Below are 12103 nucleotides of genomic sequence, written 5' to 3'. Positions count from 1 at the left end.
GCGGGCTCTGTGCCGTGCGGCCGGGGTCTGCTGGGAGGGCGGTTGGGGTGCGCAGCGCGCTTACCCACCCGCCTGCTCTGTCCACGCCTCAGCGAGAGCATGGGTTGGGGGACAGCCGGCGGACCCCAGCTGCCCAGAGGGGGACCTTGCACCCCTTAGCCTCCAAACAGCCACGGGGGCGGTGAGGACGGAGCCCCCAGACGGTGGGCAGCTGGCGCCTCTGACTCTGCCAGGCAGATAGTGCCCCTGTCGTTCTGCCTTTTTTCCCGTCCGCTCCAGTAAGCCCAAAGCCTGCATATCCCTGCTCTCCTCCTGGGAGACCCTCAGAGCACCCTCACCCCTTCCCGGCCTGGCCGCATCCGGGGAGCCGGAGCTTGGGCTCCTTTCATTCAGCTTCCGTGGCTGCGGCTGGGGGAACTCAGCCCGGGCTCACCCCGTCCGCAGAAAGCACCCTGTTCAGCTCCCTACTCCCGACCTCAGCGCTTATCCCCACTGCACCCGAGACGTCTCACCTATAGTGGTTCATGCATTTACCTGTTACCAGGTGACAGTCCTGGGGCCCACGCTCTGTCCCAAAGCCGTCTCCCCCAAGTTTAACAATTCAGCTGTGGGGGATGCAGCCTCAACCTGGGGGCCCCCAAACAAAACCACATTGATATACACTGTGACCTGTTGTCACCAGAAGCAAATGCTGTGTGGTGCGGGCCACACGTTTTCCTCACACACTAGAGAGGGCAAGACCAGAGCTGGGGAGACCTGGAGCCCCTCCCCATGCTGCTGGTCCCTGATCCTGTTGCTGGGGTGAGCACACAGTCAGGCTCCTTCTCTCCGAGAGCCCTGTGTACCCCCATCCAAGCCAAGCGCTCGTGACCGACGGTTTTGGCAAACTGCAGTCCTACGTCTTCTCTGGGGCATGGGAAATTGTGATTTCTTTTGCTGCCAAAGGTTGCATTTCTTTCCCAAGCCCACTGGCAAGAGGCTGGGCACTGGCTTCTGTGGTGTCCCCCCGACCCACCCACCCACTCATCCGGCCTGCCATGCCTATGCCTATGCCTCTCCTCTCAGCCCCATCTACCCTCCGTTTGGGTGTGGGGTGGGGTGCACCATTCGATTTCAGGACCAGTTTTTCTGGTCTGAGTCAAGAGGTTGGGAAATGGCCGTGGAGTGGGTGGGGTGGAGGAGTGGGGTGACTGCTTGGAACCTCAGGGGTGCTCTGTGCTGAGTCCCTTCCTGCCAGCCTTGGGGGCCTTGGGGTGAGTTGGGGTTCAAGTCCTGTTGATTATCGGGCGCTGGCTCTTCATCTAAGAAATGGGCTGTGACTCTGTACCTCAGTCTGGGGACCAGACCCAGGGCCTGGCACACGCTGGGCAAGTGCCCTGCCCCCAGCCATGGCCCAGGCTCCCCGCACACACGTGACGGGGTGGCTGCTTGTGCCCAGTGAGAAGTGACTGGCTGGCTGGTGGTCCCCAGGGAGGGCTGCAGGAGCTCCTAACGGCAGGGGCTGACTCACTGGCAGCGGGTGGGGTGTGCCTGAGGTCACTCACAGCCCTGCACTTGCTGGGCTTCTGCCCCAGACTCTGCTTGTCAAGGAGAATTAGCTGGGGTGGGCGCAGGGAGGCTGGGGTTTGCTTTGGGAGGGGGCGAGCTGGAATCACCCAGGCCATCCCTGTGGGGTTCTGCTGGACCCTGGGCAACCCTGCTGGCCTGCTGGCCTGAGGGTGTGTTGGGGTGGGGCGGGCAAGGCCAGGCCATGCCTCCTGCCAGGTCAGGGAAGGGGGGTCTGAGTCAGTGCCTCTGTGCCTCCATCCGTCCTGCAGGGTGACCCTTTGTCCCCTGAGAGAAGCCGTGAATGGTGCTCAGGGCCGCTGGGACGGCCCAGCCTGCTTGCTGCTGTCCCCCTGACCTCATGCTCCTCCCGCAGGGAGAGCAGGTCCCTCTGCAGCCATGTCTGCCAAGGCCATCTCAGAGCAGACGGGCAAGGAGCTGCTGTATAAGTACATCTGTACCACCTCGGCCCTGCAGAACCGCTTCTGCTACGCGCGGGTCACCCCGGACACTGACTGGGCCCGCCTGCTGCAGGACCACCCCTGGCTGCTGACCCAGGTGAGCCCGGCCCAGGGGTGATGTGCGTGCAGATCCCTGGCCCGGCCTTAGGGCTGGAATCTGTTTACCCTGTGCCTGGCAAACTGTGACGAGCTCTGAGCTTTAGATCCCGTCTGCCAGCGGGCGGACCGCATGAGCGGGAAGATGAGCCTGTGGAGCGCTTGCTGGGCTGCCTGGCATGGGGCGGCCAGCCACACTCCGTCTGGGCATCTGGAAGGGTGACCTTGTCTGCGAGGTGTGGGTGGCCGAGGACTCAGCCCCGACAGATGCTGCAGCCTGCAGACCCGCAGGGCCTGCGCCCAAGGGCCAGTGAGATTCTGGCGCCTGAGCGGGGCCTGTCCCGAGGGCTGAGACTCAGGTGTGGGGACAGTGGGCCACGTCCTCTCTCCAGGGCCGTGTCCATCCCCCAGGTGTCCATCCTCCCTGGGGGATCGAGGCTGGCCTGTCCCAGGGGGTCCCATGGGGCACAGGAAGGTGCTGAGCATCTGTGGGCGTTTCCTGAGGCCCAGCCCTGCCTGGCCGGCCTGGTCAGGGGAGTCAGGCAGGGAGGGAGTGTCCTGACCTGTCCCCAGCCCCTCTGCTCACACCCAGCGCAAATCCCTCTCCTTCCAGAGCCTGGTGGTCAAGCCCGACCAGCTGATCAAGCGGCGGGGGAAGCTGGGCCTGGTCGGGGTCAACCTCAGTCTTGATGGTGTCAAATCCTGGCTGAAGCCCCGGCTGGGCCAGGAGGCCATGGTGAGTGCCAGGATCCCAGAGCAGCCATCTGTGAAGGTGTCCCTGGGCTGCGTTGCGGAGATGGCACGAGGTTGCAGTGGCCTGTGGGACGTGCACACCAGCGCTGGTGCTGGGAGCCCGTGGCGGAGGCATCGCCCCTCTCCGCCTCCATGGTGGGGTCTTGCCGGGGTGGAGGTGCTGGGGCTCGGGCCTAGGTCTCGTGCCTGCCGCCGAGTGACGTCCCCATCCCTGCTCGGGTTTAATGTGTATCGGGGCCCCTTCGATGGCAGGCTGGCCTGCCTACAGTGCCTGGTCGCAAGGGTCTGGGGACAGAGGGGCCTGGTGTCCAGTTCCCAGAGAGCAGAGAGCGCGATGCAGCTGGTTGGCACTGCTGCTGCTGCTGCTGCTCCTCGGCCTCGGGAGGGGCTCAGGGACCAGCCTTGCTGGCGGCAGCGGCTCATTGCTCTGACTGATGGCCGTCTCGTCCCTGACTCATCCACAGTGACGCACAGACAGCGGGGTCACTGGGGACGCGGCAGTCTAGCCTGCGCTGCAGCCAGACCCACACTCGGCCCGGTTGCTCTGCAGGCCGCCGGCCTCGCAGCTGGACTCTGAGGCTCCTTCTCAGCCCCTGCCTCCACGCACCCCTTTCCAGCCTGTGCTCTGGGGTACTTCGTGGCCTGGCTGGGAGGGGGGAGGTACTTTCTGAGCCTGTGCTCCATTTATTTACTTTATTCTTTTTTGGGTACCAGGGATTGTGCTTGCAAGGCAGGCGGCAGAACCAGTAAGCTAAATCCCAGGCCCTTCCTGCTTATTCACTTTTGAGGCAGGGTCTTGCTATGTAGTCCAGGCTGGCCTTGTTCAGGGCAGTCCTCCTGCCTCAGCCTCCCAAGGCCTGTCCCAGTGCTGGGATGACAGGCGTGCCCCACCGCTCTCGGCTCTCCTGAGAGCTCCTTGAGTTGAGGGATCTGTGGCCCCATTGCCCTGGCTTCTGGAAACTGCCCGGTGTTTGGGGGCAGTGTTTGTGCCACATCTTCTCCTCTGGGAGCAGGAGATGCCACCCATTTGAGATTCGTTGCTCTCCTTTCTCCCTAGGTGGGCAAGGCCAGGGGCTTCCTCAAGAACTTCCTGATTGAGCCCTTTGTGCCACACAGTCAGGTACGTGCGGGGTGCCAGGCTGGGCCTCTCCCTCCCTTCTGTCCCACTGAGATGAGGACAGAGGAGGGGCTGCCAGGAGAGGCCCAGGGCACCCGGGCTCGGAGCTGCGCCAAGGAGCTGAGGCAAGAGTCCCTGGGACAGTCAGGGCAGGGCATGGGGCCCCTCCTGCTGGGGTGAGAGGGACTAAGGCAGGACCTGCCTGTGGGGCCGGGGCAGGGCCCGATCTCAGCCGGTTCTGTCCTGGCTTCACCAGCCCCGCGTCCCACCCTGCAGGCGGAGGAATTCTACGTGTGCATCTACGCCACCCGCGATGGAGACTGTGTCCTCTTCCACCACGAGGGCGGTGTGGACGTGGGTGACGTGGACGCCAAAGCCCAGAAGCTGCTGGTCGGTGTGGACGAGAAGCTGTGCCCTGAGGACACCAGGGAACACCTGCTGGTCCACGCGCCTGCAGATAAGAAAGAGTTGAGTGACGTGGGGAGGAAGGAGGCGCAGGCAACAGGGCGCGAGTCAGAGTTGGCCTGGCCTCGCCCGCCCGCCGTCTGCCGCCTCTGCTGCACGTCTGACAGCTCCGTTCTGCCTCAGTGGCCAAGAGTGACGTCCGGGGCGTGGGGGTCGGAGGACTGGGTGGGGGCATCTGTTGGGCCCGGGCCCTTGGGCTCATGGCCTTTCCCGTGCTGCAGGGTCCTGGCCAGCTTCATCTCCGGCCTCTTCAACTTCTACGAGGACTTGTATTTCACCTACCTCGAGATCAACCCCCTGGGTAAGGCTGTCGCTGGGTGCGGCAGGCAAGGGGCCTGAGGTGACCCAGGACCAAGGGGACCTCGCTGCCCAGGACCCTGAGAGGCAGCACGCAGGTGCCGCACCCACACTCGCCTGCAACCTCGGCTGGTCCTCTTGTCCACGTGGCCTCGCCCCTGCCCACACCGCGCAGTCACTGCCCCTGCCAGAGCGTGGGCCTCCCGGCTGTGAAGGTGGCAGCTGGTGCTGGCCAGGCCAAGCAGGGCAAAGTCCAGGCCGAGCAGGGGAAGGCGGCGCTCGGGCTGCGGGCAGATGGCTTTGTGCTGATTTAATTAGCTAAGAGGCCGGGAGGGGAAGCGTAGTGTCCCTGGAGGTGGCAGGCACAGGGCCTGCTGGCCAGCAGCACGCACAGTTTTTCCCTACCTGGCCTGAGGCTCCCGGCTGCTCGCCAGGAGTCCAGGCAGATAGGCCTAGGGCTTCTGCCAGCTGTGTGCTCCTTAAACACTTCTAATTCATTTCTTTTCCTTTTTGGTACGGGGATCGAACTTGGTACCTTGTGCTTGCAAGACAGGTGGTGGAACCACTATCTAGATCTCTGGACCTGTAATTCATTTCTTTTTCTTTTCTTTTCTTTTTTGGTACAAGGGATACCACTGAGCTAAATCCCCAGCCCTCTTTTTTGTTGTTTTTTTTTTCTTTTTTGAGACAGTCGTGCTATGTGGGTCAGACTTTCCTGGAACTCACTGTGTAGCCCAGGCTCTTCTCAAACTCAGTGATCCTCCTACCTCAGCCTCCTAAGTGCTGGGATTAGAAGTGTGCATTATCATGTCTGGCCTTTTTTTTTTTTTTTTTTTTTTTTGTATCTGGGATCGAACTTGGGACCTTGTGCTTGCAAGGCAGGTGGCGGAACCACTGAGCTAAATCCCTGGCCCTCATTTCTTAATCTTTAATATTATTGTTGTTTTGTTTTGTCTTATATTGAGATAGGATCTCACTATGTAGTTCTGGCTGGCCTTGAGCTTATGGCAGTCCTCCTGCCTCAGCCTCCCGAGTACTTGGACCACAGGCATGGGCCATCATACCTAACTCCAGTTTTTGTTTGTTTGTTTGCGTTTTGAGACAATGTCTCACTATGTAGTTGAGGCTGACCTGGAGCTCACTGTGTAGCACAGGCTGGTTGTGAACTCACAGTGATTCTCCTGCCTCAGCCTCCTGAGTGCAGGATTACAGGCGTGCACCACCATGCCCAGCTTTAACTTTAGTTTGCATTTTATTAACTGAGTTTTGGTGCTGGGAATTGAACCCAGGGCCCCAGGCATGCTGAGGAGCATACTCTGAGCACACCTCTGTCAGGTACTTCTTTTTTGGTACTGGGGATCAAACTCGGGACCTTCTGCTTGTGAGGCAGGCATGGTACTGCTGAGCTAAATCCCCAGCCCTCTAGCAGATACTTTTAAATGGCAGGGCTGTGGATGGGTGAATGATTAAATATTTAAGGCAAAGAATATAGTATTTTTAAAAATGGCTTTTCTATTTTTAGATAGGGTTTTGCTATGTAGCTCAGGCTGGCCTTGAACTTGCGGCATTTCTCCTGTCTCAGCCTCCTGAGTGGTAGGACTACGGGTGTATGCTACCAGCCCTGGCACTGCATTTTGTAAGATGTATGAAAATTGCCTTGTCAACTAACACAGACCTCCCTGTCCTATTAGGAAAAGATCAGGGAGTAGGGAATCGTCTTAGAGAATTTTTTTCCATTGGTGGCACTAGGAATTGAAGTCAGGACCTTTGGGGTACACTGTACCCCGGCCCTTCTTAAATTTACTTTATGACAGGGTTTATTTAAGGTACTCAGGCTGGGCTTGGATATGCAGTCCTCCTGTCTCAGCCTCCCAGAGAGCTGGAATTGCAGGTGTGTGCCGCCACACCCGGCCTAGAAGTTGTCTCTCTTTGTCGTGCTTTGTCTCTGGAGGCCACTCTGGTTCTGGCCGAGACTGGGAAATCCCTGGCCCATGAAGGACCCCATGGGGTATCCGGTGGAGGCTTTGGGAGTTGCTGGTTGCCTCGGCCGGTGGCCAGCGTCGGATGCCTTTGCTTGTCTTGTAGTTGTGACCAAAGATGGCGTCTACGTCCTTGACCTGGCAGCCAAGGTGGACGCCACGGCCGACTACATCTGCAAAGTGAAATGGGGAGACATCGAGTTCCCGCCCCCGTTCGGGCGTGAGGCCTACCCCGAGGTCAGCGGGCTGGACGCGGGCTGGCTGGGGACAGTGACTCATGAGACACCCGGCCCCTCCCTGCAGGGCGCTTGGCCGGGAGAGGCTGTGCCAGAAGCATTTAATTTGCTTAAAATCCCAGTTGGGTGGGGGCGGCCGAGCCAGGCTCTGAACCCCAGCCAGAAAGCCTCTTAGCCCGGCCGCAATCAGCCTCCCAGGGCTCGGGCTGCTGGATCTCAGCCCTTCAGTGATAATTACAGGCGGTCCCTGCCGGCTGCTCGGAAGGGCGTGCTCCAGACGTGCTCCTGCAGCCTGCTTTGACTGGGGACGAGGGGGGCCTGTGCCCAGCAGGCAGGGGCTGGGGTGGGGTGTATGGTGCTGCGTCATGGTGCGCTGCGGTGACAGTGGCCTGGGGGGTGTGGGACTTGAGGTCACCTTGTGTCCCAGGCATGGGGAGGGGTCTGGGCCCTGGAGGGGCCTCCCCAAGGCTACCTGTCAGTGCTCCCCAGGAAGCCTACATCGCAGACCTGGACGCCAAGAGCGGGGCAAGCCTGAAGCTGACCCTGCTGAACCCCAAGGGGCGGATCTGGACCATGGTGGCCGGGGGCGGAGCCTCTGTGGTGTACAGGTGAGCACAGGACCACTGTGGCTGCGGCTCCAGGCGCCCACCCTTCTGCAGGCCGGGACCTCGAGGGACAGGTGCAGGGGCCACCACATGGCTTCCTTTGCAGCCAGGGTCTGCTTGGAAAAGATGGGACTTGGGACCCAGGACCTTTGCACTGAACAAAAAATTAAAACATTTTTTATTTTCAGCCAGGGTCTCACTGAGTTGCTGAGTTGTCCAGGCTGGGCCTGAGCTTCTCTATGGTCCCCCTGCCCCAGCCTCCCGCATGTCCTGCCAGCCCTGAACTTTTGTTTGTCCTTCTGAGTGCTGGAGTTCGAAATGTGAGCGTCCTGCAGAGGTGTGACGGGCAGGAAGTCAACCAGTGATGAGAGCTGCCTGGTGTCTCCCTGCTTTGCCCGACAGGTGCCCTGGCCTGGTGTTTTATACTGCTCTGTCCTCCCAGGCTGGCGAGGCCATTTGTTTGGGTTTTGTTTCTTTCTTTTATTTTTTGGTACCGAGGATCGAACTCAGGACCTTGCACTTGCAAAGCAGGCAGTGGAACCACTGAGCTAAATCCCTGGCCCCACCTTTTTTTTTTGTATCTAGCAGAAAACAAGTACTTTATTTTTTTACTTTCATTTTACAACCCTTAAAGTTTCTTTCTTTTTTTCTTTTCTTTTTGAGTCATGGTCTCACTATGTAGTTCAGACTGCTCTGGTACTCACTATGTAGCCCAGGCTGGTCTCAAACTCAAGTGATCCTCCTGCCTCAGCCTCCCGAGTGCTGGGATTACGGGAGTGCGCCACCATGCCCGGCAACCCTTAAAGTTTCTTAATTCAACTAGGATGAACATATTTACACAAAGACACCAGAACCAGGGTCACTTAAAGAGCTGGATGTAAAAAATATTGCAGTATCCTACAAATAGGGAACCTTTTTATATGAGCTACAAAAAGCAGCATTTACGTTTATAGTTCAGTGCAATTTTTACATTAAAAAATTCTATAAATTAAGAAGGGAACATCAACACAACAGAAGATCCACCCATCAGACCGGCACACGCCCTGGGCAGCACCCGGGCAGCAGTCACAGCCCGGCCACGAGGGGACCCTCTCCCCGGGCCACGTGGAAGCCTCCTCTGGTCCAGGGAGAGGGTCACACCTGGTTCCGGTCCCATTTCCTTTCCACCTCACCTGGGCAGCGCCTCACTGAGGCCGGGACCTTCTGTGTGCCGGAGACAAGGAAAGTGTCTTGGGGCTGCTAGAGGAGGAGTGCAGGTTGCTTTTTTGCTTTTTTTTTTTTTGGTTTTTGAGTTAGGGTCTCACTATGTAGTTGAGACTGACCTGGAACTCACTGTGTATCCTAGGCTGGTCTCGAACTCACAGCGATCTTCCTGCCTCAGCCTCCGAGTGCTGGGATTACAGGCGTTTGCCACCACGCCTGGCTTGTTTTGCTTTTTCGAAACAAAGTTTCCCTGTGTGGTCCAGGCTGGCCTCAAACTCCCAGTGATCCTCCTGCCTCAGCCTCCCGAGGCGTCTGGCTGAGATGCTCATAGTTTACAGAACCAGTGGGGTTGCACTCTGCACCCTTCACCTTCAGTGAAGGCAGCCGTCGGCAGCTCGTCTGGAAGTGCGGTGGCTGCTGCCCATGCTGGCCACTGCCCTACCCCACCTCGAGCCGCCCGGCGGCCCGGGACTGAGCGGTGCATCTCCTGCAGTGACACCATCTGTGACCTGGGGGGCGTCAGTGAGCTGGCCAACTATGGGGAGTACTCGGGCGCGCCCAGTGAGCAGCAGACCTACGACTACGCCAAGACCATCCTGTCACTCATGACACGCGAGAAGCACCCGGATGGTGAGACACGTGTGTGACCCAGACCCGCACCCATGCACTGTGCTCTGCTCCTCCCCGGCGGCCACGTGTGCCAGCAGGAAGAGCTTGGTGCCAGGGATCACTGAGGCCGTGTCCGGGGCCGGCTCCCCTACGCACATGGTCAGGCGGTGTCCGCTGCAGTGGGGTCTGCGGTGCACTCCCCCGGGTGTCTAGGGGGCTGCATGGTTCCGGGGACACTGCCTGGTCCCTCTTGCTGCCCGGCGTGGGGCCCCGGGGCGGCTGCAGTGCCCTGTTCTGAGCATTTCCTGACTTTCCTCTAAATGCAGGCAAAATCCTCATCATCGGCGGCAGCATCGCCAACTTCACCAACGTGGCTGCCACCTTTAAGGTGAGCGGGACAGTGAGGCCGGAGCCCAGCGTGGGTAGCCTCGCCCTGGGCCACTCCCTCGTGTCGGGGCTGGGCCCTGGGCGGGGGCTGTGGGCTGGCAGTGCTGCGCCCTGTACTACAGCCTCCCGCCCAGGCTGAGGGAGGCCGAGATTCACCTCCCCACTGGCCTGGTCCTGAGGCGCTGGGCTGTGCCTGCCCGGCCTTCATTTCGCGGCCCTGGCCCTTTCCCTGGAGGACAGGAGGGGGACTGTGATGACCTGCGGCTCCTGCTCACCCCACCTGGGTCCTGGGCGTGGGTCGGGGTGTAAGGAAGATGAGAGAGCGCGGTGAGGCGCGCAGGCCTGCCATCCCAGCACTCAGGAGGCTCGGGCGGGAGGATCGAGAGTTCCGGCCCAGCCTGGGCTACTTAGCAGCTCTGTGAGAACCTGACTGAAAATTTAAAAAAGGGCTGGGGGTGTAGCTTGGTGTGAAGGTCCTGGGCTCTGTCTCGGTATTGGCAAAAAAAAGAAAAAGGAAGCTGAGAGCCACTCAGCATGGCTGATAGTCATCCCCAAGTTGTCCCCTTCGAGGTGGTCTCCTCAAGGGCCCTTCATCACTGCTGTCACACTCAGGGACCTTGTTCATTTAGCCCAGGCTGGTCTCAAACTCAAGTGATCCTCCTGCCTCAGCCTCCCGAGTGCTGGGATTACGGGAGTGCGCCACCATGCCCGGCAACCCTTAAAGTTTCTTAATTCAACTAGGATGAACATATTTACACAAAGACACCAGAACCAGGGTCACTTAAAGAGCTGGATGTAAAAAATATTGCAGTATCCTACAAATAGGGAACCTTTTTATATGAGCTACAAAAAGCAGCATTTACGTTTATAGTTCAGTGCAATTTTTACATTAAAAAATTCTATAAATTAAGAAGGGAACATCAACACAACAGAAGATCCACCCATCAGACCGGCACACGCCCTGGGCAGCACCCGGGCAGCAGTCACAGCCCGGCCACGAGGGGACCCTCTCCCCGGGCCACGTGGAAGCCTCCTCTGGTCCAGAGAGAGGGTCACACCTGGTTCCGGTCCCATTTCCTTTCCACCTCACCTGGGCAGCGCCTCACTGAGGCCGGGACCTTCTGTGTGCCGGAGACAAGGAAAGTGTCTTGGGGCTGCTAGAGGAGGAGTGCAGGTTGCTTTTTTGCTTTTTTTTTTTTTGGTTTTTGAGTTAGGGTCTCACTATGTAGTTGAGACTGACCTGGAACTCACTGTGTATCCTAGGCTGGTCTCGAACTCACAGCGATCTTCCTGCCTCAGCCTCCGAGTGCTGGGATTACAGGCGTTTGCCACCACGCCTGGCTTGTTTTGCTTTTTCGAAACAAAGTTTCCCTGTGTAGTCCAGGCTGGCCTCAAACTCCCAGTGATCCTCCTGCCTCAGCCTCCCGAGGCGTCTGGCTGAGATGCTCATAGTTTACAGAACCAGTGGGGTTGCACTCTGCACCCTTCACCTTCAGTGAAGGCAGCCGTCGGCAGCTCGTCTGGAAGTGCGGTGGCTGCTGCCCATGCTGGCCACTGCCCTACCCCACCTCGAGCCACCCGGCGGCCCGGGACTGAGCGGTGCATCTCCTGCAGTGACACCATCTGTGACCTGGGGGGCGTCAGTGAGCTGGCCAACTATGGGGAGTACTCGGGCGCGCCCAGTGAGCAGCAGACCTACGACTACGCCAAGACCATCCTGTCACTCATGACACGCGAGAAGCACCCGGATGGTGAGACACGTGTGTGACCCAGACCCGCACCCATGCACTGTGCTCTGCTCCTCCCCGGCGGCCACGTGTGCCAGCAGGAAGAGCTTGGTGCCAGGGATCACTGAGGCCGTGTCCGGGGCCGGCTACCCTACGCACATGGTCAGGCGGTGTCCGCTGCAGTGGGGTCTGCGGTGCACTCCCCCGGGTGTCTAGGGGGCTGCATGGTTCCGGGGACACTGCCTGGTCCCTCTTGCTGCCCGGCGTGGGGCCCCGGGGCGGCTGCAGTGCCCTGTTCTGAGCATTTCCTGACTTTCCTCTAAATGCAGGCAAAATCCTCATCATCGGCGGCAGCATCGCCAACTTCACCAACGTGGCTGCCACCTTTAAGGTGAGCGGGACAGTGAGGCCGGAGCCCAGCGTGGGTAGCCTCGCCCTGGGCCACTCCCTCGTGTCGGGGCTGGGCCCTGGGCGGGGGCTGTGGGCTGGCAGTGCTGCGCCCTGTACTACAGCCTCCCGCCCAGGCTGAGGGAGGCCGAGATTCACCTCCCCACTGGCCTGGTCCTGAGGCGCTGGGCTGTGCCTGCCCGGCCTTCATTTCGCGGCCCTGGCCCTTTCCCTGG

The 12103-nt window shown here is 59.6% G+C and overlaps 1 protein-coding gene across 1 annotated transcript in view; it reads left to right on the top strand.

The window, feature by feature from the left end:
- Nucleotides 1-1903: 1903 nt before the first annotated feature.
- Nucleotides 1904-12103, top strand: part of Acly (ATP citrate lyase) — a 28129-nt gene continuing 17929 nt past the window's right edge. Inside the window, exons 1-9 of the mRNA XM_010635485.3 lie at nucleotides 1904-2103; nucleotides 2716-2838; nucleotides 3913-3975; nucleotides 4249-4439; nucleotides 4659-4738; nucleotides 6820-6950; nucleotides 7439-7557; nucleotides 9251-9387; nucleotides 9693-9754. Coding sequence (XP_010633787.1) covers nucleotides 1945-2103; nucleotides 2716-2838; nucleotides 3913-3975; nucleotides 4249-4439; nucleotides 4659-4738; nucleotides 6820-6950; nucleotides 7439-7557; nucleotides 9251-9387; nucleotides 9693-9754 — 1065 coding nt within the window. The 5' untranslated portion in view covers nucleotides 1904-1944. The remainder of the gene's footprint in view (nucleotides 2104-2715; nucleotides 2839-3912; nucleotides 3976-4248; nucleotides 4440-4658; nucleotides 4739-6819; nucleotides 6951-7438; nucleotides 7558-9250; nucleotides 9388-9692; nucleotides 9755-12103) is intronic.

Source organism: Fukomys damarensis, unplaced genomic scaffold, assembly GCF_012274545.1.
Source record: "Fukomys damarensis isolate Sample0158 unplaced genomic scaffold, DMR_v1.0_HiC HiC_scaffold_13, whole genome shotgun sequence".
In the NCBI taxonomy this organism is placed as follows: Eukaryota; Metazoa; Chordata; class Mammalia; order Rodentia; family Bathyergidae; genus Fukomys; species Fukomys damarensis.
This window is presented reverse-complemented; position numbering and strand designations above follow the sequence as displayed.